The sequence below is a fragment of the Hypoxylon trugodes genome (genome assembly GCF_022578975.1).
Source record: "Hypoxylon trugodes strain CBS 135444 unplaced genomic scaffold F4822scaffold_4, whole genome shotgun sequence".
NCBI classification, from domain to species: Eukaryota; Fungi; Ascomycota; class Sordariomycetes; order Xylariales; family Hypoxylaceae; genus Hypoxylon; species Hypoxylon trugodes.
Window position 1 is genome coordinate 3,355,217 of NW_026250019.1, and position 25,914 is coordinate 3,381,130.

At 47.2% G+C, this 25,914-nt stretch overlaps 10 protein-coding genes across 10 annotated transcripts; 4 read left to right on the forward strand and 6 right to left on the reverse strand.

Moving 5' to 3' along the window:
- The first annotated feature begins 12 nt into the window (after positions 1 to 12).
- Positions 13 to 1,871, forward strand: F4822DRAFT_401325 (uncharacterized protein). Its single transcript, XM_051457932.1, has 2 exons — positions 13 to 279; positions 343 to 1,871. Exons 1-2 carry the CDS (start codon positions 137 to 139, stop codon positions 1,781 to 1,783), a joined length of 1,584 nt encoding a protein of 527 aa, XP_051316016.1. The 5' UTR covers positions 13 to 136; the 3' UTR covers positions 1,784 to 1,871.
- Positions 1,872 to 4,022, forward strand: F4822DRAFT_401328 (Inosine/uridine-preferring nucleoside hydrolase). The gene is made up of 3 exons (XM_051457933.1): positions 1,872 to 2,344; positions 2,639 to 3,441; positions 3,522 to 4,022. Exons 1-3 carry the CDS (start codon positions 2,291 to 2,293, stop codon positions 3,874 to 3,876), a joined length of 1,212 nt encoding a protein of 403 aa, XP_051316017.1. The 5' UTR covers positions 1,872 to 2,290; the 3' UTR covers positions 3,877 to 4,022.
- Positions 3,988 to 7,366, reverse strand: F4822DRAFT_401332 (uncharacterized protein). Its single transcript, XM_051457934.1, has 5 exons — positions 6,382 to 7,366; positions 6,297 to 6,329; positions 5,844 to 6,241; positions 5,569 to 5,793; positions 3,988 to 5,519 (listed from the first exon to the last, which is right to left on the reverse strand). The coding sequence occupies exons 1-5, from the start codon at positions 7,129 to 7,131 to the stop codon at positions 4,382 to 4,384; spliced, it is 2,544 nt and encodes an 847-aa protein (XP_051316018.1). The 5' UTR covers positions 7,132 to 7,366; the 3' UTR covers positions 3,988 to 4,381.
- Position 7,367: 1 nt separating this feature from the next.
- On the reverse strand, positions 7,368 to 9,175 carry F4822DRAFT_230241 (uncharacterized protein). Its single transcript, XM_051454120.1, has 2 exons — positions 9,105 to 9,175; positions 7,368 to 9,052 (listed from the first exon to the last, which is right to left on the reverse strand). The coding sequence occupies exon 2, from the start codon at positions 8,956 to 8,958 to the stop codon at positions 7,711 to 7,713; it is 1,248 nt and encodes a 415-aa protein (XP_051316019.1). The 5' UTR covers positions 8,959 to 9,052; positions 9,105 to 9,175; the 3' UTR covers positions 7,368 to 7,710.
- F4822DRAFT_230232 (uncharacterized protein) lies at positions 9,043 to 9,833 on the reverse strand. The gene is made up of 2 exons (XM_051454119.1): positions 9,382 to 9,833; positions 9,043 to 9,332 (listed from the first exon to the last, which is right to left on the reverse strand). The coding sequence occupies exons 1-2, from the start codon at positions 9,705 to 9,707 to the stop codon at positions 9,128 to 9,130; spliced, it is 531 nt and encodes a 176-aa protein (XP_051316020.1). The 5' UTR covers positions 9,708 to 9,833; the 3' UTR covers positions 9,043 to 9,127.
- A 5,582-nt stretch (positions 9,834 to 15,415) lies between these two features.
- Positions 15,416 to 16,949, reverse strand: F4822DRAFT_428586 (uncharacterized protein; the record flags this gene model as incomplete). The annotated part of the gene is made up of 6 exons (XM_051460938.1): positions 15,416 to 15,794; positions 15,859 to 15,954; positions 16,011 to 16,417; positions 16,485 to 16,549; positions 16,637 to 16,693; positions 16,751 to 16,949. The coding sequence occupies 6 exons, from the start codon at positions 16,947 to 16,949 to the stop codon at positions 15,416 to 15,418; spliced, it is 1,203 nt and encodes a 400-aa protein (XP_051316021.1).
- Positions 16,950 to 17,244: 295 nt separating this feature from the next.
- Positions 17,245 to 19,287, reverse strand: F4822DRAFT_230391 (cytochrome P450). Its single transcript, XM_051454122.1, has 5 exons — positions 19,093 to 19,287; positions 18,885 to 19,035; positions 18,764 to 18,823; positions 18,094 to 18,702; positions 17,245 to 18,031 (listed from the first exon to the last, which is right to left on the reverse strand). Exons 1-5 carry the CDS (start codon positions 19,153 to 19,155, stop codon positions 17,328 to 17,330), a joined length of 1,587 nt encoding a protein of 528 aa, XP_051316022.1. The 5' UTR covers positions 19,156 to 19,287; the 3' UTR covers positions 17,245 to 17,327.
- On the reverse strand, positions 19,058 to 21,357 carry F4822DRAFT_230404 (MFS general substrate transporter). Its single transcript, XM_051454123.1, has 3 exons — positions 20,652 to 21,357; positions 19,836 to 20,601; positions 19,058 to 19,771 (listed from the first exon to the last, which is right to left on the reverse strand). Exons 1-3 carry the CDS (start codon positions 21,071 to 21,073, stop codon positions 19,421 to 19,423), a joined length of 1,539 nt encoding a protein of 512 aa, XP_051316023.1. The 5' UTR covers positions 21,074 to 21,357; the 3' UTR covers positions 19,058 to 19,420.
- Positions 21,358 to 21,455: 98 nt separating this feature from the next.
- On the forward strand, positions 21,456 to 23,049 carry F4822DRAFT_230528 (Zn-dependent exopeptidase). Its single transcript, XM_051454124.1, has 2 exons — positions 21,456 to 21,548; positions 21,614 to 23,049. The coding sequence occupies exon 2, from the start codon at positions 21,642 to 21,644 to the stop codon at positions 22,857 to 22,859; it is 1,218 nt and encodes a 405-aa protein (XP_051316024.1). The 5' UTR covers positions 21,456 to 21,548; positions 21,614 to 21,641; the 3' UTR covers positions 22,860 to 23,049.
- A 33-nt stretch (positions 23,050 to 23,082) lies between these two features.
- On the forward strand, positions 23,083 to 25,908 carry F4822DRAFT_230799 (Zn-dependent exopeptidase). The gene is made up of 4 exons (XM_051454126.1): positions 23,083 to 24,341; positions 24,392 to 24,489; positions 24,542 to 25,239; positions 25,299 to 25,908. The coding sequence occupies exons 1-4, from the start codon at positions 23,239 to 23,241 to the stop codon at positions 25,461 to 25,463; spliced, it is 2,064 nt and encodes a 687-aa protein (XP_051316025.1). The 5' UTR covers positions 23,083 to 23,238; the 3' UTR covers positions 25,464 to 25,908.
- Positions 25,909 to 25,914: the final 6 nt, after the last annotated feature.

Here is a 25,914-nt window from a genome sequence, read left to right on the forward strand (position 1 = left end):
AGGCAGGTACAAGCTCAGGTCGCCTTCAACAATTCATACCTAGACCTTTTTCTACTTCAACCATCTCGGACTCGTAGGCTGAAGATATCGAATTCAAGGGTGCACACCAAATAGTGTTGGTCGCAACTTTGTAAAGATGAATAACGAACAATTTCGTCGCCTCGTCTCTGCAAATACTCCTAAGCCTTCAACGGACAACAATGGCGCATCGCCAGGTTCAGCTACTCCACGGGGAGTGTCTCTTGGATCGAAACAAAAATCAAGTATACCCATGACGCCGTAAGTGTTCCTTTCTCTATACGATTACTTACATTTCCATGCAGACATTATTAACTAATCCAGTCGCTCAGTTGGCCTTCATAAGTCCGATTTCGCGCGACAGTTAGCAGAGCGAAGCCACGGCAACCACCAACAACAGAAGAAATTCAAATCCTACGACCCGAAAGGTAGCAAACTAGCAGATGGATATGTCGATCGTGCTCGTAACAGAACCTCAGAAGAAGAAGACGAACGAGCAGCGCGAATGAAGGCATTGGAAGAGGCTCTGAAGAAGGAAGAAATCGACCAGGAAACTTACGACAAGCTACGAAGTCAAATCGCTGGCGGCGACCTATCTAGCACCCACTTAGTGAAAGGTCTCGACTTCAAACTCCTCGAACGAATACGCAAGGGCGAAAATGTTTACGGTGAAGGTGATGCGAAAAAAGAAGATTCAGAGTCAGAAGATGACATCGATGATGAACTGGATCAATTAGAAGAGAAGGAGATTGCGGCGGTCGCGAAGGAGAAAACGATAAAGAAGGGACAATTATCTACTGCGCCTTTGAATCCATCGAAAAAGCGAACGAGAGACCAGATTCTAGCCGACATGAAAGCTGCAAGAGAAGCTGCGAAAGCGAAAGAAGAGAGTAGTTTAGGATCGCGATTTAAAAAGATTGGTGCGAAAACACCGGGCTCGAGGATAGAGCGGGATAGCAAAGGCAGAGAAGTGCTGATAATAGTGGATGAGGACGGCCATGAGAAGCGAAAGATACGAAAGACACAGCCGACGACCGAATCCGAGGAAATAGCATCAAGGCCGACGGATATGATGATGCCTGATAAGAATGCTAAACCTCTTGGCATGGAAGTTCCGGGATTTTACAGGAAACAGCAGGTAGAAAAGCCGGAAGATGAAGATGTTAATATTTTCGACGATGTCGGTGATGACTACGATCCTTTTGCAGGGCTAGAAGAGGATGATTCTGAAGATGGGGAAGCTACTGAGAAGAAAGCGCAACCTTCTGGAGCCGACAAGGAAGACAAGGCTGCAATGCCACCTCCGCCTCCACCACCGACTACTACAGCAGAACCACGGAACTACTTCAAAGATTCCAAGACGGGATTGGTATCATCCGAATCACTCAAGGCACCCTCTGTGTCCGATCCGGCTATACAAGCAGCCCTCAAGAAGGCAGCATCGCTTAATCCCATATCCAGACCAACAGAAGAAGAGGATGCAGAAGCCAGAGCCAAAGCAGAGCGACTTAAGAAGATGTTACAGAACAATGACCGTGATGCGGAAGATATGGATATGGGCTTTGGTACAAGTAGATTCGAGGACGAAGAGGACTTTGAGGATAAGAAAGTCAAGTTATCAGAATGGGGACGCGAGGGAGATGATAGTCATGGCGGGGTAGGGGGCGGTTCTAAACGGAAGAGAGGACCTAAGAAACGAAAAGGTGATGCTAATAATGCTGCGGATGTGTTGCGAGTCATCGAGAAACGACGAGCTGCTGAATGATTATTACTCGACAAAGATCCAGTCAGAGTTGCAATAGTTCGTCACTAAGTATAATACTAAACAATAACACATTATATTATGAGAACTATAAGAAATATCCTTCACGCCACCTTCATGTAGTATGACTACTTAATGACAAAGGTTACCTATTCCTTCTATTATTTCTATCTGTATTAAATACCTAAAGGAGTAGGATAATAGCGTGAAATGCGAAAATCACCAACGCTGACTTCTCCGCCCGAGTCCCACATACAGTAAAAAACCCCGTAAGTCTCATGTACGATGACTTCTGACTTCTTCTGACTTACCAAGTTTCCATTTTCCTTTCCACTTTTTTTCATACTTCATACCCTTCTACAAATCCATATTTATTTCCCCGCCTCGGTCGAGACTTTTTTCAAATCAAGTCGGGATCTTTACTAAACATATTTTTACTAGTGTTTGTTGAGATTTGAGTGAGGGATTAAAATTTCGAGGGAGTACAAAGCACGGAATTAAGAATCAATAATGTCGGACACGGACCCTGTCCCACTTTGGCTGGACTGCGATCCGGGCCACGATGTGAGTTCGGATTTATCCATAACCTACTCTTTTTTCCCCAACCAATCAAGCAACCATGAGATATTTAGTGATATTTCACGATGCAGTTACTCCGGAGCGGCTATCATGCCGTATCCTGGCGGACCCGACCCGTGTCGGAGAAGCATGGTGAACTCGGCCGGCTTCGGGACCCCGCGTGCCTAACTCAGCTCGGCATGAAAGCCTACCATGTCATACCGCATGAAAATATCTCTGCTATCTTAACCACATAGCTGTACCCACTTGAGTATACCCCGATCTAACTCACCCTTATAGGACGTCTTCGCCATCCTCCTAGCAGCCTACCACCCGGGCATCCGGCTACTCGGCATAAGCACAGTACACGGGAACGCCTCTCTCGAGAAAACCACCCGTAATGCCCGGTCGGTCTTAGCTGCCATCGGCAGACACCCCGATGTAGCAGTGTACCCGGGGGCTTCACACGCGCTCCACCGCGACCCAATCCATGCCCCCTCCGATATCCACGGTGAATCCGGTCTCGATGGGACATCTCTCCTCCCACCACCCCCACCGCCCCTCCTCCGCACCCTCTCCTCCCCCGGCGCCGAAGACGAAATCCAAGCCGTCCACGCCATGTCCGCCGCGCTACGCGACTGCGAACCAGGCACCGCATGGATAGTAGCCACAGGCGCACTAACCAACGTCGCCTCTCTCTTCACCGAAGAACCAGATCTAGCGGAGCATATCAAGGGTCTAAGCATAATGGGTGGAAGCGTCGGGGACGGGTTCACGGACGCGGTTATGGGGATCGTGGATGGGAAGCCTAGGGTCGGGAATTATACACCTTGGGCTGAGTTCAATGTTCTGATTGATCCGGAGGCTGCCAAGTCGCTTTTTGAGAATCCGGTGCTGGCGGGGAAGATTACGCTTATACCACTGGATTTGACGCATCTTGTGCTGGCGACTAAGGAGGTCCAGGAGATGTTGCTTTATGGACCGCCGGCGCCTGAGGGGGCTGGGGATGAGAGTATTGAGAAGGGCTTGCGTGAGGGTAGGGGGAAGACGGATTTGAGGGTTATGTTGGTCGAGTTGTTGAATTTCTTTGCGAATACATACCGGCAAGTTAACCTTATTCCCTTTTTATTTTACTGATGGTTAAGCTGGCGCTATGCCTATTACTAACCACCCTACTAAATAGCGATGTCTTTGGCATCACAGAAGGTCCTCCATTACATGACCCGTTGGCTGTAGCGGCTATCCTAACTGGCACTCCTCACGAAGTTCCTTTCTACGATTACGACCCGAAGAACTCTAAGGAGTCGGAGCGTCGGGAAAGGTTCTCGATAGAGGTAGTGATAGAGGGCACGCTAGAGGATGCGCTGCATCGTGGCGCACAGACAGGACGTACCATCGTGAAGCTATTACCACCCGGCAGCGAAGGCGTGCGCATCCCCCGCGGTCTCGATATCCCACTTTTCTGGAAGGTCATTGAAGAATGCTGTGAGAAAGCCGATGAAGCGAATAGGAAAGTTCTGGCTACGTCAAAGTCTTGATGTATTGATACGCCAAATACCCAAGGGCCTATACTGGATATAGCGACCCATTCGATGGAATAGATAGGAACTGGTTATGCGACCCTAGATACAATCGTACTTTATTTTCTTGGTAGATATATTAAAAATCACGCGATCTAACCACACCCCCTTTCCTTTCATCGCACTTCGCTAAGTGAGCGTATAGTATTGTACATGGCTGCCCTGATGAAAGGGTATGTCGACTAATGCAGACCAGCTCATACACATTCAAAACTCCCCCTAAACTCCTACCAAGGGATATGCAATTTCCCGATGCGCCTAACTGATAATGCAAACCGGTCCATGGGAAGTGTCTGGACGTTTCTAAGATGCTGGTGGTTTTCACTGCCTGGGTTTCAGTGTTATTTTTCGCTGTTGTTATCTGTCGTATTGACAATAGTTACATTCATGTTCTATCCGACACTGTGTCCCTAGGTTCTGGCACTCTCTTGTCATCGCTGTTCTCGCCATTATTGTGGATGACTTATAGTAACCACGGTCGCTGTTTCGATGAGGATTGTGTCCGTTGTTGCGTTGGTGGTGGTTGTGTACCACTTTCCGTTGTCATCGGGGGGTAAGTGGGCACCGGTCCTGGCATAGAAGGGCTTGGGACCACCGACGATAAACTTGGCAGACGAGTCATCCCCACATTAGATTGACCAGCGATGTCATGTGAAGTGCTTGCGAGTGAAGCGACGGGACGTTGCGACAATAATGATAATGCCCTCGAAGTACTCGTCGGCATGTAGTTGAGTAAACTCATGCCCATAATATTGTCGTACCAATCCCCCAACACGACCCGTAGCCACGTCTGGTTAAATGCCTTCAGTTGGCGCTCGGCTTGGAGTCGTCGCTCCCACCAAGCATCCATGGCTTCGTCAGATTGACTCGTCGTCTTTTTCACAACAAGGGTCTGTGGGCTGCCACTACGTTCCTCTTCATGTTGTATCGTGCAGTCCGCGCCGGCCATATCAAGCATATCATGGAGATGTGTTCGTCGATTTTTATCTACCGGGAAGCGACCGATTGCCTCGGCGGGACTGGCGAGAAATTGGTTAAGATTTATGCAATCTTTACAGTTGCAGGATATTCGTTGGCGGGAAATAGGAACTCCCGATGGCGGCTTCTGGACGAAATTGCTCAGATAGGCCTGAAAAAGTAATTGGTAAATCCGCGTCCAGTGTGGCGATGGAAGGGGAACTCTGTATTGTTCAAAGACTGGGAACAATCCCTGTAGTAATGGTATCCAAAATGGTTTAAACTCCCGTCCCTTGATATTCTCCGCCTGGGTGCTTATCTTTTCGGCGAGAAGTCGTATATGGCCGTCTAGATTGAGAGCGATGAGGGTGGAGACAAATCCTAACATAGAGTCGTAGGTTAAGTGTTCGAAATGCGGTATATCTTCCAAGCGCCGCCAATTTCCCTTGCCCTGCTGGCGATAATCGATAGCAGAAATCGAAGCTACCTCAATATTATTCAACGCCAGCCATGCTATGTGCTCATACATAAACCGCGCTTCGCTTAAGGCAATCTGCTGGCGTTCTATACTCTGGTATAACGATCTAAGGAAGCCCAGAACAAACGCCAAAGATTCGCTGTTTTCTTCTATAAGGGGTATTACACTGACTATATTAGTGACATTGATTTAAAAATGTAGTTAGCAGCACTTACACTGTTTTAAGGTAATTGAAATCTTGGTAACGCATGGCGAGGTCAAAAATTGCAGGCCCATCCTCCTCATACAGGTCTTTTGTTCGACATTTTCCTAGATATTCATCAATGGCCCGTGAGACGATACTCTTCACCCTGTCGTCTGCGTAAATAATTCTGTCGATAAAGGAGACAGCATTATACACTTGGTAGACCGAGGATTGGAGGCGAATAGCATGGATCAGACTGAAATGAATTAGCCCCCATTATCAAACAGTGACTAGATGATATCTTACAGCTTCTCTAAGTCAGCTATGGAAATGGCCGACTTGTCATATTGATCTCTTATCCAAATGAAGAAACTGATAGGAGGCTCTTGGCTATTTTGTGATAGAATCAAGTCCAGTAATCCGGGTTCATGGCCACGTATAGATGCTTGAAGTGCCTTAGAGAACTGTACAGCGGTGAGTTGATGCTGTCGATCAGAAAGGGGATTTCTCGAGGCGGTTCTCAAGAATTCGTGTAATTGTGCCAGAGGCTGACTATTTTCAGGACAGCTTCCACATTTGTTAATGAAATAATCAAAAAGCCCACGAAAATGGCTACCACTAGGAAGGCCATGCATGGAGCCGTGATTTTGTGTGCTTGAAGTTAGAAATGAGACGGTCCCATCACTAGGAACAATAGCGAGAGCCTACTAGGTTAGTAAGGGAGTTCTGTCCACTGTACTGGGAATGAGATTGACTTACCCATAACCTATACCGGTGTATGACTCTACTCCCCTATTCGCATATTAGCCTATTGCCAATTCAACTACGGGTCGATGAATTATACAAATTTACCACTAGATCCTTCGATATCTTCATCATCCGGCGCCTCTCCAAAAGGTTGTTCTTGTAAGATGTCTTCTTCCTCCAATTGCGGATTCGACGTCAACTTATTCCCATAAAGGTCAAAGACATATTTGCAGCGATGGAACAGATCAGTGATTTCGTCGAGGTGGTGGTAACTAGGACCTTGGCTTGTCCTCTCGCCTGCCTTGCTGTGACTACCATAATGGTCACGCTGAAGTTCACGACTATTACGCCTCACAGTGCCACTTTCCCCTTTTTCCAATACATTAAGGAAAATATCAAAATTGAGTTCGGCGCAAAGTCCCTCAAGATATTTGACAACACTGAGGTCCGACGGTCTCAATCCTTGGATGGAAAGGTTCGCCTCAGCGTACTTGTGTCTCAACACGTAGTAAAGTGGTGAAGGCCGTCTCGACCCAGTTTTGATTTCTTGAGACCACAATTCGAGAACCCTACGAGCTTCGTGATGCTGAAGGCTCCAGTCGGCAGTTGGGATTTCGCTAGCTTTTCCTTGATGTGACTCCATAGCGGGTTGGCTGGCCTGAGCTTCCGAGGGAGGGATGTGGACCCGGTCAACATGTTGCGGGAAAATATCCGCCTCAGAACGCCTAACCTGTGTAGGTGATGCGAAAGGTCCATTGGTGCGGATCGAGTCGAGTGCATTTAATAGTTCCGACTTGTGGAAACAGCCTGCTGTAGAGACGCCCTGATCCCCACCGCCCGAACCCATCCTGCGTAGACCATCTGCTCAAAAACAAACGACAATTCGGCCCTTAATTCGATTCTCATTCTCAAAGATTTTCGATGTTCGTCGCTGAGAACATTTACATTTCACAAGCCACCGACGTCATTGACGCCGATGTTTCGCTATTGAGATACTGAGATACAACAATTGTTCTAATTCTTCGACAACAATGATTAAGGCATCAAATCGCGCCCAACGATGTTGTAGATCCCGTTTCACGCGCTTAAAAGTGGAGTGAGTTCATTAAAGCTATGGGCATCGGCAATTCCCTACGCCCCTTTACCCTGGCTTCACCCATGCCCTAGAATGCCCTGGAGCCCCCCTTTTTCTGTCAGGGGTAGCGCTCTGATAGGGAAGATCTCGCCTATAAAGAGGTAGAGCCAATGGGCCACATGACAACGGTATATATATTCTAGTGCTATATACCCCCTATCATAATTGCTGCTAATATACATAAATGTATTAATGCCGCCGAACTGTTTACTCAGCTAATCGTACTTAGTTGTGGAACTCGCCAATCTTCTACTAAATAATAGGTATCCGCCTCTCTTATCTTTTCACCGGTCATTCATCAATAATTATACAATCGTCGCTTTGCTTGCGCTTTAGTCCCGGTCCCAAGCCTTGTGTCAAATTTTGAGAGAAAGAGGCCAATGGCGCTCGTTCTGATTGGTGAATATTTGTCCCGTCAATCAATTGAGCTGGCGTGTTTTGCGCTGGAAGCGAGCTCGTGGTAGGTGGACTGGTGTGGTGTCCGGTAGGCCAAATCACATTCGCATGCCACGATTGTCGTACCTCGAGAAGCCAGTTCGGCGGTGGCCGCGTGCCGTAATATGTAGTATAGGTTGCTCCACCAGTATGAACCGGCACATTAGGGATATTTGCCGTCGATGGAAGGCCGTTTGTGATATGGTGGCGGGAGGTTGGATCCGGGCCGGGTGGTGGTGAAATCTGAGGCATGACTACCGTATTATTTGATTGGGCCTGCGCATCTCTCGGCGATTCAATCGTCTTGGGAGTACTCTTCTTATCTCTAGAAAGAAGCATCTCTCCACTAGTCATAGAATGGTAATCCTCCTGTCCTAGTACTTTTCGTAGTTTAACTTGGTCGAACGCCGCGAATTGATGCCCAGCGTGTGTCACACGCCTTTCCCATTCGGCTTTGGCTTTCTCATATTCTGTAGGCGTAACAGTAATTGACCATGTGCAGCATCCCTTGACCTGGAAACACGTATAGGAACATTGGTTTTGCCGGCTAAGCCCCCGGAGTACATCATCAACGTGATTTTTCTGCTTTCGCTCGCGGGACATAAACTTCCATTCATTCATAGTACGAGAGGCAAGACGAATATTTAGAGCCTTGCAAAAATTACATTTACAAGGGAGCAAGATTTCGTGACGCTGTACCTCGGGGCCGGGCTCTTCGACAGTAACATATCGGGTCCAGTACAGCTTAATAATAGTCTGGACTAGCGAGGAAATCACAGGGTCTTCGGATGAGATTGGTCGGTTCTTGAGGACATCTAGGATGCCGCCAACAAAAAGAACCCAAAGCTCTGGAAACTCTGATGGGTCGATTTTGTCGCTTTGCTCGATTATCTTCCTTGCAAGATCGCGTAAACAATCGTCCATATCCAAGCTGAGAAGAGTCTGGCTTTTGACTGGCGAGAGAGGCTGTGAATTATCTTCCAGTTTCTGCCGCGAACGCCAACCGGAGAAGCCCTGCTCGCTGATAACATGGGTAATATCGAGGCGCGTAACCAGAGACCTAACAGTCTCTTTAAGGAGACCAGATAAATCCGAAGAGTACATCCGCTCAAACTGGGCAGCGCAGGTATAGAGTTGCCAACTAAACCCCAACACGAAAGCAACGTTCTCGCGCTTACGACGAACTAAATGAGCTAACCTACTTCATGTCAGGCTTCAATGAGACCTCCCAAGTCAAGCTGAAAACTCACCTCTTCAAAACCCAAGAACCATCCTAGCGATCGCAGGCCATGAGCACGAGAGTTTCTCCATCCTGTTCATATAGTGCAGTGTTGTAACAGGTGTCGACCATCCTTTCCATCACGTCGAATACCAGTCTCCATAGTTGTTTCCATACTTCGTCGCCAGCAACATTGAAATTCGAGATATACGTATATTGGTCTGAAAGCGTTTTCTGGGATAATACGGAACGCTCAAAACTGTAATTGTTAATAATGGGACTCGACTCGCAAACATGGGTGTACAAACGCTCGAGCCAGCATAGCCATCGAAAATCCCGACCCCCGCAGACAAATCGCCATCCTTGAGAAGAACCGATGTGAAAGGTTTACTCTGATATTATCGCAAACTAGCGAAAATAAGCGGTGATTCTTAAGGTCAATCGCTACTTCGAGAAGCATGATGATGTCACATTCGGAAATGATTATCTTTCTACTCGTCGCCGAGTCTTGCCGAAAGAAGTACTCTCTGCATAGACTAATCATCACGTTACAAGTAGTTTCACGGTGAGCCTTGTCACATTGTGAGATGTAGTGTTCAATAAGGTCTGTAATCGGCTCCGAATCGTAACCCATCAAAATGCTTGAGAAAACCGTGATGGCCGCAGATTGAGGGACCACAAACAAAGCCTTAGGGTGGGAGACGTTAGTTAGTAACTGTGGTACGAATCGTTCTTGAGGGATACCAGGTAAGTACTGACTAATGACCTATAATATCGACAGACAGAATACGTCTTTCTAATCAGCTAGCAGAATTTAAAATCGGGACTTAAGACAAACCTCGGGGTCGATTGGCATCCAATTATCGCCATCTGGAGGATCGCCTATCTCATCGGGGTGGCAGTCTTTGGAGACATCGCCTTGAAGAATGCAACTAGGGTCGAAATCTAGACTGTGTTTCTAGACCGTTATTGGCCTCAAGTTGCACTCGCAATTCCCAGATTATATCAGTACCACCAGTCTTCGTATATATATGACTGTCTTCCTCTTCGCTTTCAACCTCACTACAGTCGCGGGCGGGGTCATGCTCTAGGTTTATTTCGCGCTTCTCTACTTGGGCCATGAAGACATTGAATGGGTAGCGAAGCTCAAGTCTCTGCAAGCAGGAGAAACGAATGGTATCCGAAATATTCCGCGGCGAGCCGGTGGTGGAGAGGTCCGGTTTAGGGGAGTCCTCAAGCAGATATATCCAATGGCCAGCGTGTGGCATCCCCGGGACACTCGAAACCCATCCTTGTATCGCCCTTTCGAGATTGTCGCTCCGTAGTGGTTCCTCGATATTCTCTGGAATAGCTTTAAGGGCATTTAGTAGCTCTGTATTAGAATTAGCAGTATGCGTGTAGTCTCCTGGAGTCGCGATGATGTCAAGGCCCCCGAAACCTTACACTGCATTCATCAGTTCTCAAGCTCCAGAAGAAGTGACCTTGTCGTTATGACTAAATGAATTCGACGGTCGCGTATCATTACAATCTCATCTTCTCGAAATCTTCTTTTTTAGTAATGAACGAATTGCAATATGATCTATCACATAGAAAAGGGGAGGTAACATGGTTTCGCATTAATTTGTATCTTAGGTAAGTGAGGGCTTACCAACTTGAAGCATTTCGCGGAACGCGTAAAAATCGTCAAAAACACTGTATTTACCAAAGTAGAGACCCGTACCGCGCTGTCAGGCCTGTTTCGCATCATTACCTTGGTTTAGGTAGGCATCCCTGCTCCTTTGATGTCATTCCTATAGTGTATACCGCTTCTATTCGCACGGTACGTGCGCTTAGATCGCCATGCTCAACCAACATCCACCAGTCTGTCTGCATTGTCAGAGTTCCTGGCATACGTACTGCTACTAATGGCTAAAGGAGATCACAACAATAGATGGGGGCATATTAAGTAGCAGTCTAAAAAGCAGAAGGTACATGTATGCTTTTGGTTGTTTTCCTTGGAATGGCAGATGGATGGGTCAACGCACAGACGTACGGACTTCAACGTGGGGTCTTGCCGATGTCTCACAAGGATCCTAGAGTCGGATTTCTGTAGCTACCCGCGCTGGCGTCGAGCTCGTATCAAGGATACGGACATCGGGTATAGGGTCTGGGTCGGAAATAGGCGTTTTTGGTGTGGTCGCACGGCGTCGCCAAGGGAAGGGAGCCGACTGCGAGAATACATTCCCGGAAATGGAGTGACGATGGTAGAGCCTTGCCAAGACAATAATGCTTGGAGTCACCGCAAAATACCCTGGAAGTTGGTTCTTGATGTGAGTTTTCAAGTCGGTAAATCGAAGTATGACCCCACCATATGAGGCTTATACCAGGGTAATCTGAAGATAGACATATCGGTAGGCTCGATGACACACGAAGCGGGTGTGAATGCAACCACCCACATGTAAGATTGCTCTCCAAGATAGGGATCGCGGAAAATCGATTGAAATTTTTTTTCGAGCTTGAGAGAGGGGATGAGGATTAGGATGATGAGAGATACGCTGGGGTAGTAGGGCTCCTGTGACACAGGATATATAAATGCAACCCCACCGTGAGGTTCGGTGAAGTTATGGTCGGTTTAGGCGGCGAGAAATTATTGGCATTAAGGTACGTTAAGGGGCTCAATATCTCAATCGTTTGATGTACCTACCTCCAGGTTCCTACGTCTTACTAACTAGTACGTTACACGCGTGTTCGGAGCGGTTTTCATTATTTTGCCTCATAAACGCTTCCCACCTTTCCTCGGGCTCATTTCTTATGTACCTAGGTAGGCAGTAACCACAACTGACATAACACATATTTGTACTACCATGCCGTCGTTTATTAGTGGATTCGAGGTATACAAACACATTCCTTGCATTATTGTTTTGTTAAACTCTGGTTAAAAATATCAGGTTCTGTATTCGGACAAAAACGTTCCATCAACAAACATCGTTCACGAGCTCAACACCGGTATCTCCGATATCAACTATAATTTTGGAGGAAAGTAAGTATTCCACATAGTTCCGCACTGTTGGTTTTTAATAAGGAACCAACCTTATACCCATGTATGTCTGGCTTGTTCCCCAATACACACAGAACCCGGGAGAAGCATGCACCTATCTAGGAGTGCATATATCAAGCAGCGCCATCCCCTATTCCGATGACCTTGGAGCAGGTGCGGGTGGCGATTACCGCTACCTTTTTCTGAAAAGGGACAAACACGTCGACCTCAAGATCAGAGAAGTGGCGTTGTACCGAAAAGCCTCTAAGGATGGCTGTATGAATGAGGAGGACTTAAAGCGCCTTCGAGCCCGGGGCTATAGCGCCAATCATTCGCCTGATATCAACCGGAACCGTGGGGGGGACTTCTTGTATTTGGTATGGAGAGAGGGTTTCACGACGGCAATACCGTCATAATGATACGAAGCAGCGCCGTCGGCAGAGCCTCGCCAGCTTGTATCCAAGTATTAAGATGCGTCAAGACGGCAGAGTTGATCGCAGCCTTTGCGCGTCTATCACTTTTGTTGTACAAGTATCAGCATTTAGGTAGCATCTGGCTGGCATTGTGCCACCCCGTCCTTTCACGGCTCGCTACATAAGTACTCAACCCCGGGTGGTTGTTATCCAATGTAACTTGTCTTTTAGAGAGTAAATTACATCTGTGCGGCCTATAGTCGCTAATCTAAAAGAAAGACGGGGGTCGTAACACATACACACGGAGTGTCATACGTCCAATCGGAAGTAAATCTAGGTCGGCCACAACCTACCTAGGTAGGTATTGAAGTAGGTACACAATCACGTTTTCTTGTGAGCCTCTCGAGGTAAAAAAGCATCAAAGACATTGTATAACCCGGAGTCCCTAATAATTCCTGGCCGAGAGGTAGATATTATCGTATACCTAACCAAGAGAGATTGGAGAAGATGGCGTAAATCACATAATAACATCGTTTCCCTCTCAAAGCTATCTGTCCATTAAATAAGAGCAGCTTTCCGGCCGCGATTCTTGAGTAATATCCACCGTCCGGAAAATACCGTTTTCGGCTTGATCTAACATATCTGCCATGCCAGCATTGCCGCCACTGGAACCGACCGCGCGCGTTTCCATGAGCGTCGTATCTGTAACTTGGAAGTAGTGACGTAAGTGTTTTCGAGGCGGCGATCCGAAGGTCGCATTTAGTGGGGATGGTGCTATGGTGGATGAGGCATGAGAACGGTCACTGGTGCTTCCACGCAGTTTTGATCGGAGTAATTGTATGGGAGGAGACTCGGAGAGATACATTTTCGCAAATTTGGCAAACGCTGGCGTAGAGCCTGCAATAATAGCTACATTTGTCTCGATGACACTAGAATAAATCAAAGTCAGTTGACCTTACTTTGATAATTTCAGGGGTATTGGCGTACGTGCAGATTTCCACTTCGGTAGACAACCAAGAGGAATCGTCATATGTAGAAACATACATAACACGAAAAACGAGGGATAGAACGCTGGCTATAACACCGCTACACGTTTTCGATCAGCAATCCCACTAATAGACAGGGCAATGTATATGACCTACGAGAAGGCAGTAGCGAATAGGGCGAAAAGCTGGTACTTCTTTCTCGAGGGCAAGTGTAACTTGGATAAAATGGGTAGTGGTAATATGAATATAAACAGGTTTAGAATGACGGCTAGAGCACCCACAAGAATGGGCCAAATCATCAACATTGCCAGTGCACTCTCATTCTCAGGTGGTGGTTCCCATAAAAATTCTTCCCAACTCTGGCGAGGTTTCGGTGCGCTGTAGAGGCCATCGATAACCACGCCGGGTATACAGATAGCAAAGGTGAACACCATGCCAGCCCAGATGGCAATGTTTGTCGGCTTGTTCACCTGAAATATTTGGCGATACATAATGAGTATGGCACACTTTGACGAAAAGAAAACAACTGCTGAGAAAACGTCCCCGATAAAGAAGAGCTATCAGCATCATTTTAGCTTGTAGCATTTACGCTGGCGAACGATATACCCACTTTCATATATTCCACATCGTACCAACAAAATGGTATGTCCCACGAGTGCCGATAGTATCGGCTCACTACCAGGGGGTCATCAGCAGAGTCCCAGAAACAGAGTTGGTACGTATTTGGGTGGCTTACAGGGGACCGCAAGCCCTACTTGGGTGATGCTCAATATGGTCGCCAGCGCCATGAGGTCTTCTAACGGTTAATCATTTACGATTCCTTGTGTTGTAAAATAACTTACAATCGGCCGCGTGTAGCTTGAACCAGTTGACGTACAGTCTTGCGGCTACGAAGAGGATCGCCCATAGAGTAAAGATAACTGATATTGAGATGAGGGCCGGGGTTAGGGTTGGTGGGTTGACAAAGTTAGGAATCACTCCATTTGGAGGGTCGCTCAATGGAATGGTGCAGGGATCTATGTTACCAAAGTCTGGAGCCATTGTAAGCAATTATATTTATATTGATATGATTAAACAAACAAAGTGAGGCCGACATGATCCAGGACAATCTAGATATATTAATAAATCGAACATATAGTCGAAATGATTGAGAGTTAAATACTTTAGTATTTGATGGTATCAGATTTGGTGAGAGGTTTCGTCTCACCCCCCCTAACTTTATCGTACCCGATGCTACGATCGAAACAGTAGAGCCTTGCAGGCTTGTGCAGTTGCGTATGATTGATGAAACTGTAAAATCTGTTGTACACTGGTGCACTTAAGGTGTTGCTTTGGGGGCCGTTGCCCGGAGATGTATCCCATAGTGAATTGGAGGTAGTAGAGGAGATATGAATTGAACTAATAGGCCACTTACAATTCAAAACCGGCATATCTTATATAATTCAGCCAGCCAAAGTTCTCATCACAAGCGGGGAGAATTGCCGTGAGAGAGGCTGGCTGAATCACACTTTCGATTTCGATACGTCATCGTCAGCACTCCGTTACGTTAAACTGCCGGTAGAGATCATCGCCTAAGCTAATACAAGTGGCTTTGAAAAGTATCTATAGCCCCTTAAGTATATCTGCACACCTACCTACCTATTATTCAGCTAAGTACTCCGCAATATCAAATGAAACCAGCGCTGGTAGGAAATCCTAGTCCGCGACTCGGGACCGGGTGCCAATTAAGGGCAGTCAAGAGTCACCCGAGAACACGGGTAGCACAGGTAATTCAAACGAGAGAATCATCAAATTGAGAGCCTAAATGGAATGAATACCTCCTAGGTGGTAGGTACGTTTATTCACACAATCCAGACCTATCTATTCCTAGCCTCAACCCTTTAACTGAATGAGTGTTTAACGTTGTTGTAACGGCGCGGGTTCCTTCTCATACGTATTTGTCTGTTGAACGAAGGGAACTTCCAGGCCGTGAATCTTGGATGACATCAATTGTCCGTAAAATTTCTTCCTGACTTCCCCAGCCTGCTGTGTAAGTAGTTCTAACGTCGGTACTAGCTTGCGTTTCCATGAGCACCGTATCGTTGAGTTCCAAGTAGTGGCGTGGATGCTTTCGCGGCGGGGATCCGATTGTTCCATGAAGCGGTGGAGGTACCGGTGTAGGTGAAGTGTGGGAATGATCGGGTGGCTTTATTCGAAGTTTTAAACGAAGCATCCTCACGGTGGAAGATCCCGCGATGTAGGTCTTTACAAACTTGGCGAATGCCAGCGCAGATCCCGCAATGATAGCCACACTGATTTCGGCGGTACTAGAATCAACTAATGTCAGATTATTTAAACTCCGTATGATCGATCCTATGGGTATCATCATACTTGCAAATCTCCACATAACACCACACCCAGGTACCATCGTCATCACGAAGATACCCAAGGCTATAAACAAGGGGTAAAATGCTAGCTATAACGGCACTATCGAATCATAATTAGAAAATTTGTCAAATGTTGGCGCCGCGCGAATAACTTACGAGAAAGCAATAGCGAATAATGCAAAAAGCTGAAGCCTCTTCTTGAGGGGTAGATGCAGCCTAGATATGGCAGGGAGCGGTAGGATGACTATGTATAAATCCACCGCCATGATACAAGCAGTTCTGACATTATTCCCCACGGCTGTCAAGTTTTCATATAGCTCATATGTCTTCTCGTCCTCGGGGGTAGTTATCCACTCCTCCCAACTCTGACCTGGCTTCGGTGCATTCACGATGATTTCAACGACGAAACCAAAGATAGAGATAAGAAGGGTGAATATAACTCCGATCCAGACAGCAACATTTATTAATTTATTCACGCCGAAAAGCTGCCGGTAGAGTAGGAGTACTGCCCATTTCGAGAATAAGGAACGAGGTACACCGACCATATAGAGAGCGAATTTGGTCTGTCCGCCATGTTTTAGCGTACGATATTTTAATAGTAGCTCCTGCGATCGTGAATGGATCACTTACTATCATATATTTCACGGTAATCCAACAAACTGGTATGTCCCACGTATGCCGAAAGTGTTTACTTACTATTAGATACGAGAGTCAGTACCTAGGTCGGAACTCAAGTAGACTACCTACCCGGGTAGTTACCTATTCAATTGTAAACAACTTACTTGATATTTCGATTCCTGCGTAAGTTATATTAAGGATAAGTGCTAGCGCAGTAAGGTCTTTCGATTATCAATTATTCACCCTTTTGTCGGTCATAGGTAGAGTGCATAACGTACAGTCAGACGCATGCAGCTTGAACCGGTTGGCATATAGTCTCGCGACTACGAAGACAGTAGCCCACACATTCAAGACAACTGCGATAGAAATGAGAGTTGGAGCCATAGTTGGCGGGTTGATAAAATTAGGAGTAATTCCATCGGGAGGGTCGGCGTCGGGAATAGAGCAGTTGTCTACGTCGTTAGAATCCACGGACATTGCAAACGATCAAATCAAGGTCGCACAAACATAACAATATATAGTCTGGGGTTAGAGAGATAAGTTACTAAACTTGATATCTGCTTTAATGATTGAGAGGGAGATACCTTGGTATATAACAATGTCGGTGTTGTTGAGAGGTTACACCTCACCACCACGCTACTTTGTCACACCCATTGCTGCGGTTCCGACTATAGAGCCCTGCATAATCCTACTGCTACGTAGATGATATGAAACCGTATAGAATCTGTCGGTACTGGTGCAGCTGAGGTGTTACCTACCTATTGAACAAATTCATTTGTATGGGGGCGATCCCCTAGCTTCGGGTGCGTGGTACGACCCAGCTGCGTCCCTAGTAGCACGGTAGTACAACACTATTTAGAGCGCTTTATGGAGGCCGCCCCTTGCGCGGAACACCAAATTCGGACCTCGATGGCCAGCGACGAAGATATCTTCCAACTGATACTCGCCCGGGTGGCCTCTCCCATCGGTACGACCCGCCTTGCCCCCGCCGACCTCACCAGACTTCCCCGGTGCCACTTCGAAGTCAAATAGCCATATAGTCCGTGCAAGCGTTAGACTCGCCTCCATATAAGCCATAGATTTACCAGCGCAAGCGCGATCGCCAATAAGGAACGGGGTGAAGGCTTTGCGCATGGTCGCACGGTCTTCCTTCTCCCCCTCCCCATCCACCTCCGACGCGTTGCTGTCATCGAGCCAACGCTCGGGCTTGAAGGTAAAGGAGTCGGGGAAGTACTCTTCGTTGTGCATTATCGAGTATAGACTAACTCCGACTTGGGTCCCGTGCGGGATCACATGGCCGTCTACGACGAACGGCTCTCCGCTGTCGTCTTTAGTGTCTTGTTGCCTCCAGAGAGTGGTAAGTGAAGGCGGCGACATGCGGAGTGTCTCGTCGATACATGCTCGGAGGTATTTGCAGCTGCTCAATTGAGGGCCTGAACGGATGTCGTTGGATGACTCGAAGGTTGACCGTATCTCGGCGGCTAATTTGGCATAGCACTTTGGATTGCGTGAAAGGTAGAAGAAGAGGGCGCTCATGGTCGTTGCGGTTGTAGTACCACCTGAGACGAACATGTCGCATTTAGTAACGTTCACTCAATACCATGCAAGGTGGTTGGCATACCTGCGGTAATGAAGAGAATAGCCTCTGGCCACAATTCATCCTTGTAGAGACCTTCCTGCCCTTTTCCGATATAATCGGCGACCATGGAATAAAGATCGCGATGAGCATTCTTTTCTTGAGCCATGCGCGTTTGTATTATAGTCTGCACAGCGGTTCCGAATCTAAGAACCTGCCTTACACCAAGCCAAGCCAAAACCTTCTCCAGGGGTGCGAGGGCTGGAAGTTGCATATAGGTGCTAATCCGCCAAGCCATCGAGTCCATGAGGTTAAGTATGAATCGGAACTTCTCGTCAGTCTGCGTATTAAGAGGGAAACCAAAGGCTAGTAAACCGACAATATCCACGCCTAGTCGTTGACACCTCTCGGTCATGTCAACAACGTGGCCGGGTTGGGCTGATTCAAGAAGTAGGTTTAGGAAGACATCAATCTCCGATTCCATTGTGGGTTCGAAACTTCGCATTGAGCGCTCTGTGAGGGGTTGCCCTATAAGCTTGCGCTTTCTACGATGTTGATCCTTATCAATGACATTGATAATACTAGGATACCTCGCTCTGAGCTGGGACTTCGTATACGAATGTCCTTTCGTTACTCTTGAATTAAGGTAGATGTCTTTGGTTATTAGTGACGTTATGGCCACTGGAATAAGGGACTCTGACCTGAGGCCACTTACCATATAAAGCTTCTACTGTATTGAATACAAGGCGATTTGGCGCCTGTCGAACCACAGGTCCTATAATTAGGCACGATTAATTAGCAAGAGTTCAAAGGAGAATAATAGTATGAATTCTCACCATATTTCTGGAAATTCTCATATGTTGTAAGGTGAAGACGCTTCCCAAGAGCGAAATAACCACCATAGGCATCTGTGATCCTCCCGAAAATTGGCCCTGGATAGCTGCGCAGGGGATGGAAAAACGAGCGGAGGACAATAGTCAAGAGAAGCTGCAGCAAATTTGTCAATCCATACATAGGATATAGTTTGAATTACAAGTTACTTACCCAGAGAATCGCGAGGCAAATGGCATACGCCGTAGACGTATGTAGTGCGTCGAAAGAATGCATAGCGGACTCAAGACACAGCGGGACTTGGAACTAAGCGAATCTAAGTGGAAAATAGACGGAGCAGGAAGTAAAAGGTCATTTAAATGGAGGGAGAACAATTAGTAATAGAGAATTGATGGCAGGGCGCGGACGGTTATGTCCCTTTGTTTTGCAAGTTACACAACACTTCTCCCTCACTTCACTGAGGCCTGCGTTGATTCGCTTGAACCAAAAAGTGTTGGTTGTAACTCGTAAAATTGCTTAATTAGTGTGAGGCGCAGGCTATCTATAGAACGTATCTGAAGTCCGAGTTCTCAAGATCCGTCTTGTCATGCATGCCCAATCTCATGCCTTCTAGCTTCTCCTCGGTCGTCGCGAGCGCCCCGAATTGACGATCTCGTAATTTGTTCTGCATAAGCATATAGTAACGAAGAGCGATGGCGCAGAGGAGTGCAGCGCAGAAGAACACGAGAATGGTCGTGATGGCCAACACATACTTCGGCGCATCTTGTTCGCGGAAGAAGAACGGCCCAGCGATGTTTCCAGCGGCGAATACGATAAAGAGAAGCGTATTCGTAAACGCCCGTTTGGTATGCCCGGCGATATTCTGTCCGACAATCGTAAGGCAGAATGGCCACTAAATGATTAAGTCAGTATTAACGACACCTCAATGAATGATATCTATGAAGGTGGAAACGAACCGTGACGGCGTAGGAGTTTATAAGCCAGTAAGCGACAACCCGACCGTATTTATTGGCATCGGTACCAATCGTGCCATAGACTGCGGCAATACCAGCAATGGCCGGGAGCAGCGGGACTATCATGCCCCAAGTTCGCAGGTTGCCATATTTGATAGATAGGAAACCCCAAACAACCATGCTTCCGGCACTAACGACAGATGATGGAAGACCGATCAACAGCGTCCTAAATGAATCGAACCCAAACCCTGATATAACCAAAGAGCCGAAGCTCGTCAATCCGCCATTGGGTAGTTGGGTGAGGAGGACGAATGCGAGTACCAGCCAGGTTTTCACGTCCTTGATTGTGTGCCACATCTGGTAGTTCTTCCACTGGTATCCCTTAATTCCCATCATGTTCTCAGCAACCCTCTGGACGGCGATGATCTGCTCTTCATGCGAGAGAAACCTGGCCTTGTTCGGGGTTTCAGGCATGAAGAACAACCAAGCAAAGCCCACGATAAGACTGAGGAGGCCGAGAACTAAGAAGATGTACATCCATGGCTTTAGTGCTGTGTTCGTGATGTGACCTAGACCGTACGACAACAGACTAGAGACGATGGAAAAGGCTCCCTGCATCGCGCCCCAGAGCATAGTTCTCATGACTTGTTCTCGTCGCGTGTAGAACATGGATGTGTAAAGGACAAATCCGGGTGTAACAACACTTTCAGCGACACCAAGAAGGAAACGGATGACCATCAAGCCAGCGAAGTTTCGTAGTCCAAGGTGGCTATGTCTGGGTCAGTTTGCTCTTCGAAAAGGCAGGTACACGTGACTTACGCAAGCATCAATACCCCCCAGGTGATGACAGATAAACTTAGAATTCTCGCGGTCTTGTATCGTTGAAGAATGTAGTTCGCAGGATACTGGGCAATCAAGTAGCCGAAGTAGAACATAGAACTCGCCCACGAGTACTCGGTTCCAACCAATCCAAGATCTTGTCGGAAGTTGAAAAGGACAGCCCAACCAAGAGCGACCTTGTCAACATAGTTTAGCCCGTAGAGGGCGCACATCAAGGGGAGAAGGTGAAGATCGATCTTTCTCCGGACAGCATCTTTAGCTTCTTGAGAGACAGCTTGAGGGCTAGCTTCATCGAAGAGCTCATAACCTTCATCGGCAACCTCCCCTTTTGTCGCTGTCTCCACATCTGTCCCGTCATCGCGAGATACGGAAGTTGCCTCAATTCTATCGGTCTCGCCCATGATTTTCGATGCGCAGCGCACAGAATTGCTTGACCTTGGATGTGTTGATTTGTGAATTGACAAGACCCCAAGAAGAATGCAGGGGGTTCGCGTTCACTGAAATACAGAATCAGGTATCATCGGCAGCTTGTGCCATGCCGAATATGTGATAGCCATATCTCTCCAAAAGACCCCTAAACATGAACTAGCATGGCTTATCTCCAAGACTTCAGGTTGCCCATGTTCAATACCAATGCTATCGAATGGTTTGAGTCTTATCATTTGGTGTAGAGAGGGGACAAGGTCAAGGATACGACCCCAGCAATACCAATTCGTGTAGTTCTGTGGAGATCGGATATCTCCTCAATTGCCATTTACTGAATTATCTTCCCGACGCAAATTTCCTTTTCGGGAAAGACTTTCGGTAGCTTCTGCCGATGAACACCGGCGGGAATTGGCGATAGCCGAAGCACTAATTGCTAGGTACTAATGTGCAGTAAGACTTCAATTAGGAGTTAAGACGACGATTCGTGAAGAGAGTAACTGATTCTCATCTACCAGCTATCCGATCATCAAGAAATCAATCAAGATGCAAATCCCAGAAATCGACCAAGATGAATGCCTTGCATTCCTGTCGAAGCTTGTTCAAATCAAGAGTTACTCGCAAACAGATGGAGAATTGGAAGCGACGGGGTATATGGCGGAGGAGATGAAGAAAATCGGCCTTGAATCCGAACTGATTCCGTTTGACAATGGCAAACGACAAAATGCGTTGGGTGTGTGGAGGGGAAAAGGAACATCTCAGCAGATATCGAGAACGCCAAAATCACTTCTCTTCAACGGCCATTTGGACACAAATCCAGTCTCCGAGGGATGGACGATAGACCCCTGGGAAGGAAAGATCGATGATAAATTCATCTACGGCATCGGAGTCAGCAACATGAAGTCTGGTTGCGCCGCATACTACTGTGCCGTCAAGACTCTCAAAGCAGCTGGCTGGACCCCTCGCGCGGATGTGATTCTGACATATGTTGTTGGAGAACTTCAAGGAGGCGTCGGAACTGTTGCTTTAATTGAGCAGGGGAAGATTAAGGCCGATTACTTTATCAATTGCGAGCCATCCGACATCAGAGCCGTGACGATGCATGCCGAAGCATTGACGTTTGAAATCACTCTGAAAGGTATCACTCGACATATGTCCGCGCGCGAGGAAGCCCAGGATGCTATAATGGCAGCCTGTCGGTTGATCCCCGAATTGAATGATCTAACATTCCGAGGTGCTAAAAGTAAAGATCACGAAAAGTGCAATCGATGCCAGGTCGGCATCGTTCACGGCGCGCTGGGGAAGGAACTTGCAGAATGGCGACCCGCCCAGGTTGCTGATGTCTGTAAGCTTGCTGGCAGTGCGCGCTACGCACCTGGCCAAACCCAAGAAGACGTTATGAATGATCTCCGAGCGGTCATTGAGAAGTGTATAGAAGACTTCCCCGGCATGACATACGAGTTGAAGCAGCGATTCGAACCCACTATGCCAGCTTTCGAAGTGTCGCCAGACTCGAAGCTAGTCAAGTCCCTGAACGACGCTTATTTCCAGATAAGAAATGAAGAACAGCCCACTGGGGTTCTGGCCCCGACTTGCTTTTATGGATCTGACGCTGGCCATCTCTACAAGTCTCTTGGTATGGAAGGGATCGTATGTGGGCCGGGTGGCAAGTATAATACGCGTCCTGATGAGGCCGTTGATATTCCCGATTATTTGGATTGTATTCGAATGTTCATGAGGGTTATCGTGGATATCTGCGGGTGAATGTGGAAGGGTTTGTAGGGGTGGTCGGCTATTTCCGATCGCTATGAAAAGGAATCATCAGCGAGACATCAGTAGCGCTAATAGGGGTCTAAATAGAGGGGACTTCCCTGAAAATACCCCAAAAGCACACGGTCCAAGGCACCAGATCCTCTACTACCATATATGTACCTAGGTAGTGTCACCAATGGCGTGGTATCGTCGGCTGCGCTAGGAACAGACACTCACTTATCCCCAAGTGATTAACAATAGGAACTCCTAATGAAATATCCAAATGAAAATGTAATACACCTGTATTTTTCAAGATAAGATTTGTATTCTTTTGACACTGGCGAAATCTATGATGAACTGATGGTTATTCGTTTGTTGTTGAGAAAAAAAGATGCGCATTTTGAGCCAGGAAGACGCCGAAAGGCTCATCGTCGAAATCCCGGAGATTGAGAAACTCCGGTCCTGTTCCAAATCATACAGTGCGAAACCTCATTTAGCTGGGGATCTACAACACGCGGAACGTATCCGAGACCTGTGGCGTTCTTACGGCATTTCCACTGAACTTGTCCGCTACGATGTGCTGCAGAATTTCCCCAAACACTCAGCGCTGAGCCTCCACGAAGAAAACGCCGACTCGGTCGCTTTCAGCGCAAGTCTGAAGGAGGATGAAGTTCCAGAAGATCCAACATCATCCCCAGAAAACGGATTACCATCCTTCTTTGGATTCGGCGCGAATGGTACGGTACATGCCGAGTTGGTCTATGCGAATTTTGGCATGCTATCGGATTTTCAGCTGCTCGAGTCAAGAGGCATATCCGTCAAGGGCAAGGTCGTGATCTGCAAGTACAGCAAAGTCTTCAGGGGATTAAAGGTCCGAGCGGCAGAGAAATTTGGTGCAATCGGAGTTATTATATACAATGACCCCCAAGAGGACGGGAAGTACACCGTAAAGAACGGGTACGAGGCGTTTCCGCACGGTCCTGCAAGACACCCAAAAAGCATTCAGCGTGGCAGCGTTGATTTCTTTTCCGTCTGTGTCGGCGACCCCACTACACCAGGTTATCCAAGCCTGCCAGGTGACGACACAGAACGAAGAGATCCAAAGCACGCAGTCCCTTCTATTCCTTCCCTGCCGATTTCGTTTAGTGATGCGATTCCATTCCTCAAGGCGCTTAATGATCAAGGATTGAGTCCTGATGAAATTGGTGGCGTAGAAAGCGATTGGAAGGGAGCTTTGGACGACATCGATTATGATACTGGCCCGAGCAAAGCAAAGGTTACACTACGGAGTGAAGGGGATTATCGCTACTCTCCAATATATAATGTGATCGGAACTATTGAGGGCTTAACTGATGAATCCATCGTATTGGGAAACCATCATGACTCCTGGTGTTGTGGCGCAATTGACCCAGTAAGCGGGAGTGCAGCGATGAATGAAGTAGCGAGAGGGCTTGGCGACTTAATAGGCAAAGGTTGGAAACCGTACAGAAAAATGTGAGTTTCAATCGATCGGGTGATCTTCGTTACAAATTAACAGGGTGAAGTGTTCTAGCTTCTTGGGATAATGAGGAGTACGGGCTCATAGGTTCTACTGAATATGGCGAGGACAATGCCAAATGGCTGACAGAGAACTGTGTCGCTTGTAAGTTCCTATTACTCCGCCTATCCGCGTAGTGTACGTCTAATAGCGGCAGATATCAACGTTGACGAATCAACTAATGGTGGCAACATTCTTGGGGCCTACGGGAGCCCCTTGCTGACTCACATACTCCGCGACGCAACGAACGTAATACCCTCGCCAGTTAATGAAGGCAAGACAGTATGTGAAGATTGGCTGGATCTCCAACGAGAAGCCGTGGATTCTCTCGAGAAACCTAATTTGACTGTGATGGGTACTGGGAGCGATTACACTGTCTTCTTTCACCACCTCGGTATCTCCTCCATAGACCTCCTTTTCAATCAAAAGGGAACATCCGTCTACCCATACCACTCAAACTATGATAGTTACTACTGGGTCGACAAGTTTGGGGACCCAGGTTTCAAGAAGCACCAAGCCATGGCTAGGCTTTGGGGCCTCCTCACTGTTAAACTAGCCGGAATTCCTGTGCTCCCATTCAGAGCTTCCGACTACACAGAGGCCTTGAAGCGGCACGTTCAGTCGCTTCGTGGCAAGGGTGTACCTGGTCTAGATCTTCAGCCTTTAGAGGTTTCTATTTCCCGATTCGAAGTAACGATGAAGACACTTGACTCAAGCGTGCATCGGGTGGAATTGGACACATCCCGCCAGATATCGCCGAAAGCAATTGAAGCGAACAAAGCCTACATTAAGCTCGAAAGGTCTTTTCTGCTCGAAAATAGTGGCTTACCAGGGCGGCCCTGGTATAAACATATGGTACGTAATATATTTGCGGTAATCTAGCTACCCTGTTGGTCATTAACATGTATTTCTAGATTTTTGCGCCTGGACTATGGGCGGGATACGATGGGGTAGTGTTTCCCGGCGTTACCGAATGCATTGAAGATAACGATATTGAAGGTGCCAACATGTGGACCCAAGAAGTCGCAAAAGTCATAAATAAGGCTTGCGCGGTCGTTGAAAGCGCCAGGTTAAATTGATTTTTGCTTCATCTCAGGGCAGTATGGTATTTTGCATCTTGGTGACACTCCTTCGATTTTCATCGTCAGTCACCTAACGAAAGATGAACAAAATACGTGTATATCCACTCGACTCAACTATCTATCGCACATACTTTGAAAAGTAAGCTAAGTTAAAATTTACTTAAACTCATTTTACCATATCTCGTTGCGTAAATGCGAACAAGACAGGTTTTTAACCCCTAAATCTTCTCGCGTAACACAATACCCCCTTTTTCAACTTCATGAGGAAAACTGGATATCATATTCTAACTAAAGCCAATAGCCGCTCAGACTTCCCCTCCGCCCCTAAGCCGCCATCGTTATAACTCCACATATTCATCTTTGTCAGCGAAAATGTACCCAGTAGGCAGTCTCACGATCTCTTAGTGTACAGAGAGAACTTACGTGATCATTAACATATTCTATAACT

Excerpts from the sequence above, each read along its gene's own strand:
- F4822DRAFT_230391 (XM_051454122.1), bottom strand. The coding sequence starts at position 19,155 with ATGCATTCTTTCGACGCACTACATACGTCTACGGCGTATGCCATTTGC. Across the intron at positions 18,824-18,884 it reads TGAGAATTTCCAGAAATATG|GACCTGTGGTTCGACAGGCG; the intron begins GTGAGAATTCAT and ends GCCTAATTATAG. Across the intron at positions 18,703-18,763 it reads TACAGTAGAAGCTTTATATG|ACATCTACCTTAATTCAAGA; the intron begins GTAAGTGGCCTC and ends TAATAACCAAAG.
- F4822DRAFT_230404 (XM_051454123.1), bottom strand. The coding sequence starts at position 21,073 with ATGGGCGAGACCGATAGAATTGAGGCAACTTCCGTATCTCGCGATGAC. Across the intron at positions 20,602-20,651 it reads TGGGGGGTATTGATGCTTGC|CCACCTTGGACTACGAAACT; the intron begins GTAAGTCACGTG and ends ACCCAGACATAG. Across the intron at positions 19,772-19,835 it reads TAAACTCCTACGCCGTCACG|TGGCCATTCTGCCTTACGAT; the intron begins GTTCGTTTCCAC and ends TTAATCATTTAG.
- F4822DRAFT_230232 (XM_051454119.1), bottom strand. The coding sequence starts at position 9,707 with ATGGGTTACGATTCGGAGCCGATTACAGACCTTATTGAACACTACATC. Across the intron at positions 9,333-9,381 it reads ATGGCTATGCTGGCTCGAGC|TTTTGAGCGTTCCGTATTAT; the intron begins GTTTGTACACCC and ends TAACAATTACAG.
- F4822DRAFT_401332 (XM_051457934.1), bottom strand. The coding sequence starts at position 7,131 with ATGGGTTCGGGCGGTGGGGATCAGGGCGTCTCTACAGCAGGCTGTTTC. Across the intron at positions 6,330-6,381 it reads AAGGATCTAGTGGTAAATTT|GGGAGTAGAGTCATACACCG; the intron begins GTATAATTCATC and ends ATATGCGAATAG. Across the intron at positions 5,520-5,568 it reads TTCAATTACCTTAAAACAGT|TGTAATACCCCTTATAGAAG; the intron begins GTAAGTGCTGCT and ends TAATATAGTCAG.
- F4822DRAFT_230799 (XM_051454126.1), top strand. The coding sequence starts at position 23,239 with ATGCGCATTTTGAGCCAGGAAGACGCCGAAAGGCTCATCGTCGAAATC. Across the intron at positions 24,490-24,541 it reads GACAGAGAACTGTGTCGCTT|ATATCAACGTTGACGAATCA; the intron begins GTAAGTTCCTAT and ends TAATAGCGGCAG. Across the intron at positions 25,240-25,298 it reads GGCCCTGGTATAAACATATG|ATTTTTGCGCCTGGACTATG; the intron begins GTACGTAATATA and ends ATGTATTTCTAG.
- F4822DRAFT_401328 (XM_051457933.1), top strand. The coding sequence starts at position 2,291 with ATGTCGGACACGGACCCTGTCCCACTTTGGCTGGACTGCGATCCGGGC. Across the intron at positions 2,345-2,638 it reads ACTGCGATCCGGGCCACGAT|GACGTCTTCGCCATCCTCCT; the intron begins GTGAGTTCGGAT and ends TCACCCTTATAG. Across the intron at positions 3,442-3,521 it reads TTCTTTGCGAATACATACCG|CGATGTCTTTGGCATCACAG; the intron begins GCAAGTTAACCT and ends CCTACTAAATAG.
- F4822DRAFT_401325 (XM_051457932.1), top strand. The coding sequence starts at position 137 with ATGAATAACGAACAATTTCGTCGCCTCGTCTCTGCAAATACTCCTAAG. Across the intron at positions 280-342 it reads TCAAGTATACCCATGACGCC|TCGCTCAGTTGGCCTTCATA; the intron begins GTAAGTGTTCCT and ends TAACTAATCCAG.
- F4822DRAFT_230241 (XM_051454120.1), bottom strand. The coding sequence starts at position 8,958 with ATGTACTCTTCGGATTTATCTGGTCTCCTTAAAGAGACTGTTAGGTCT.
- F4822DRAFT_230528 (XM_051454124.1), top strand. The coding sequence starts at position 21,642 with ATGCAAATCCCAGAAATCGACCAAGATGAATGCCTTGCATTCCTGTCG.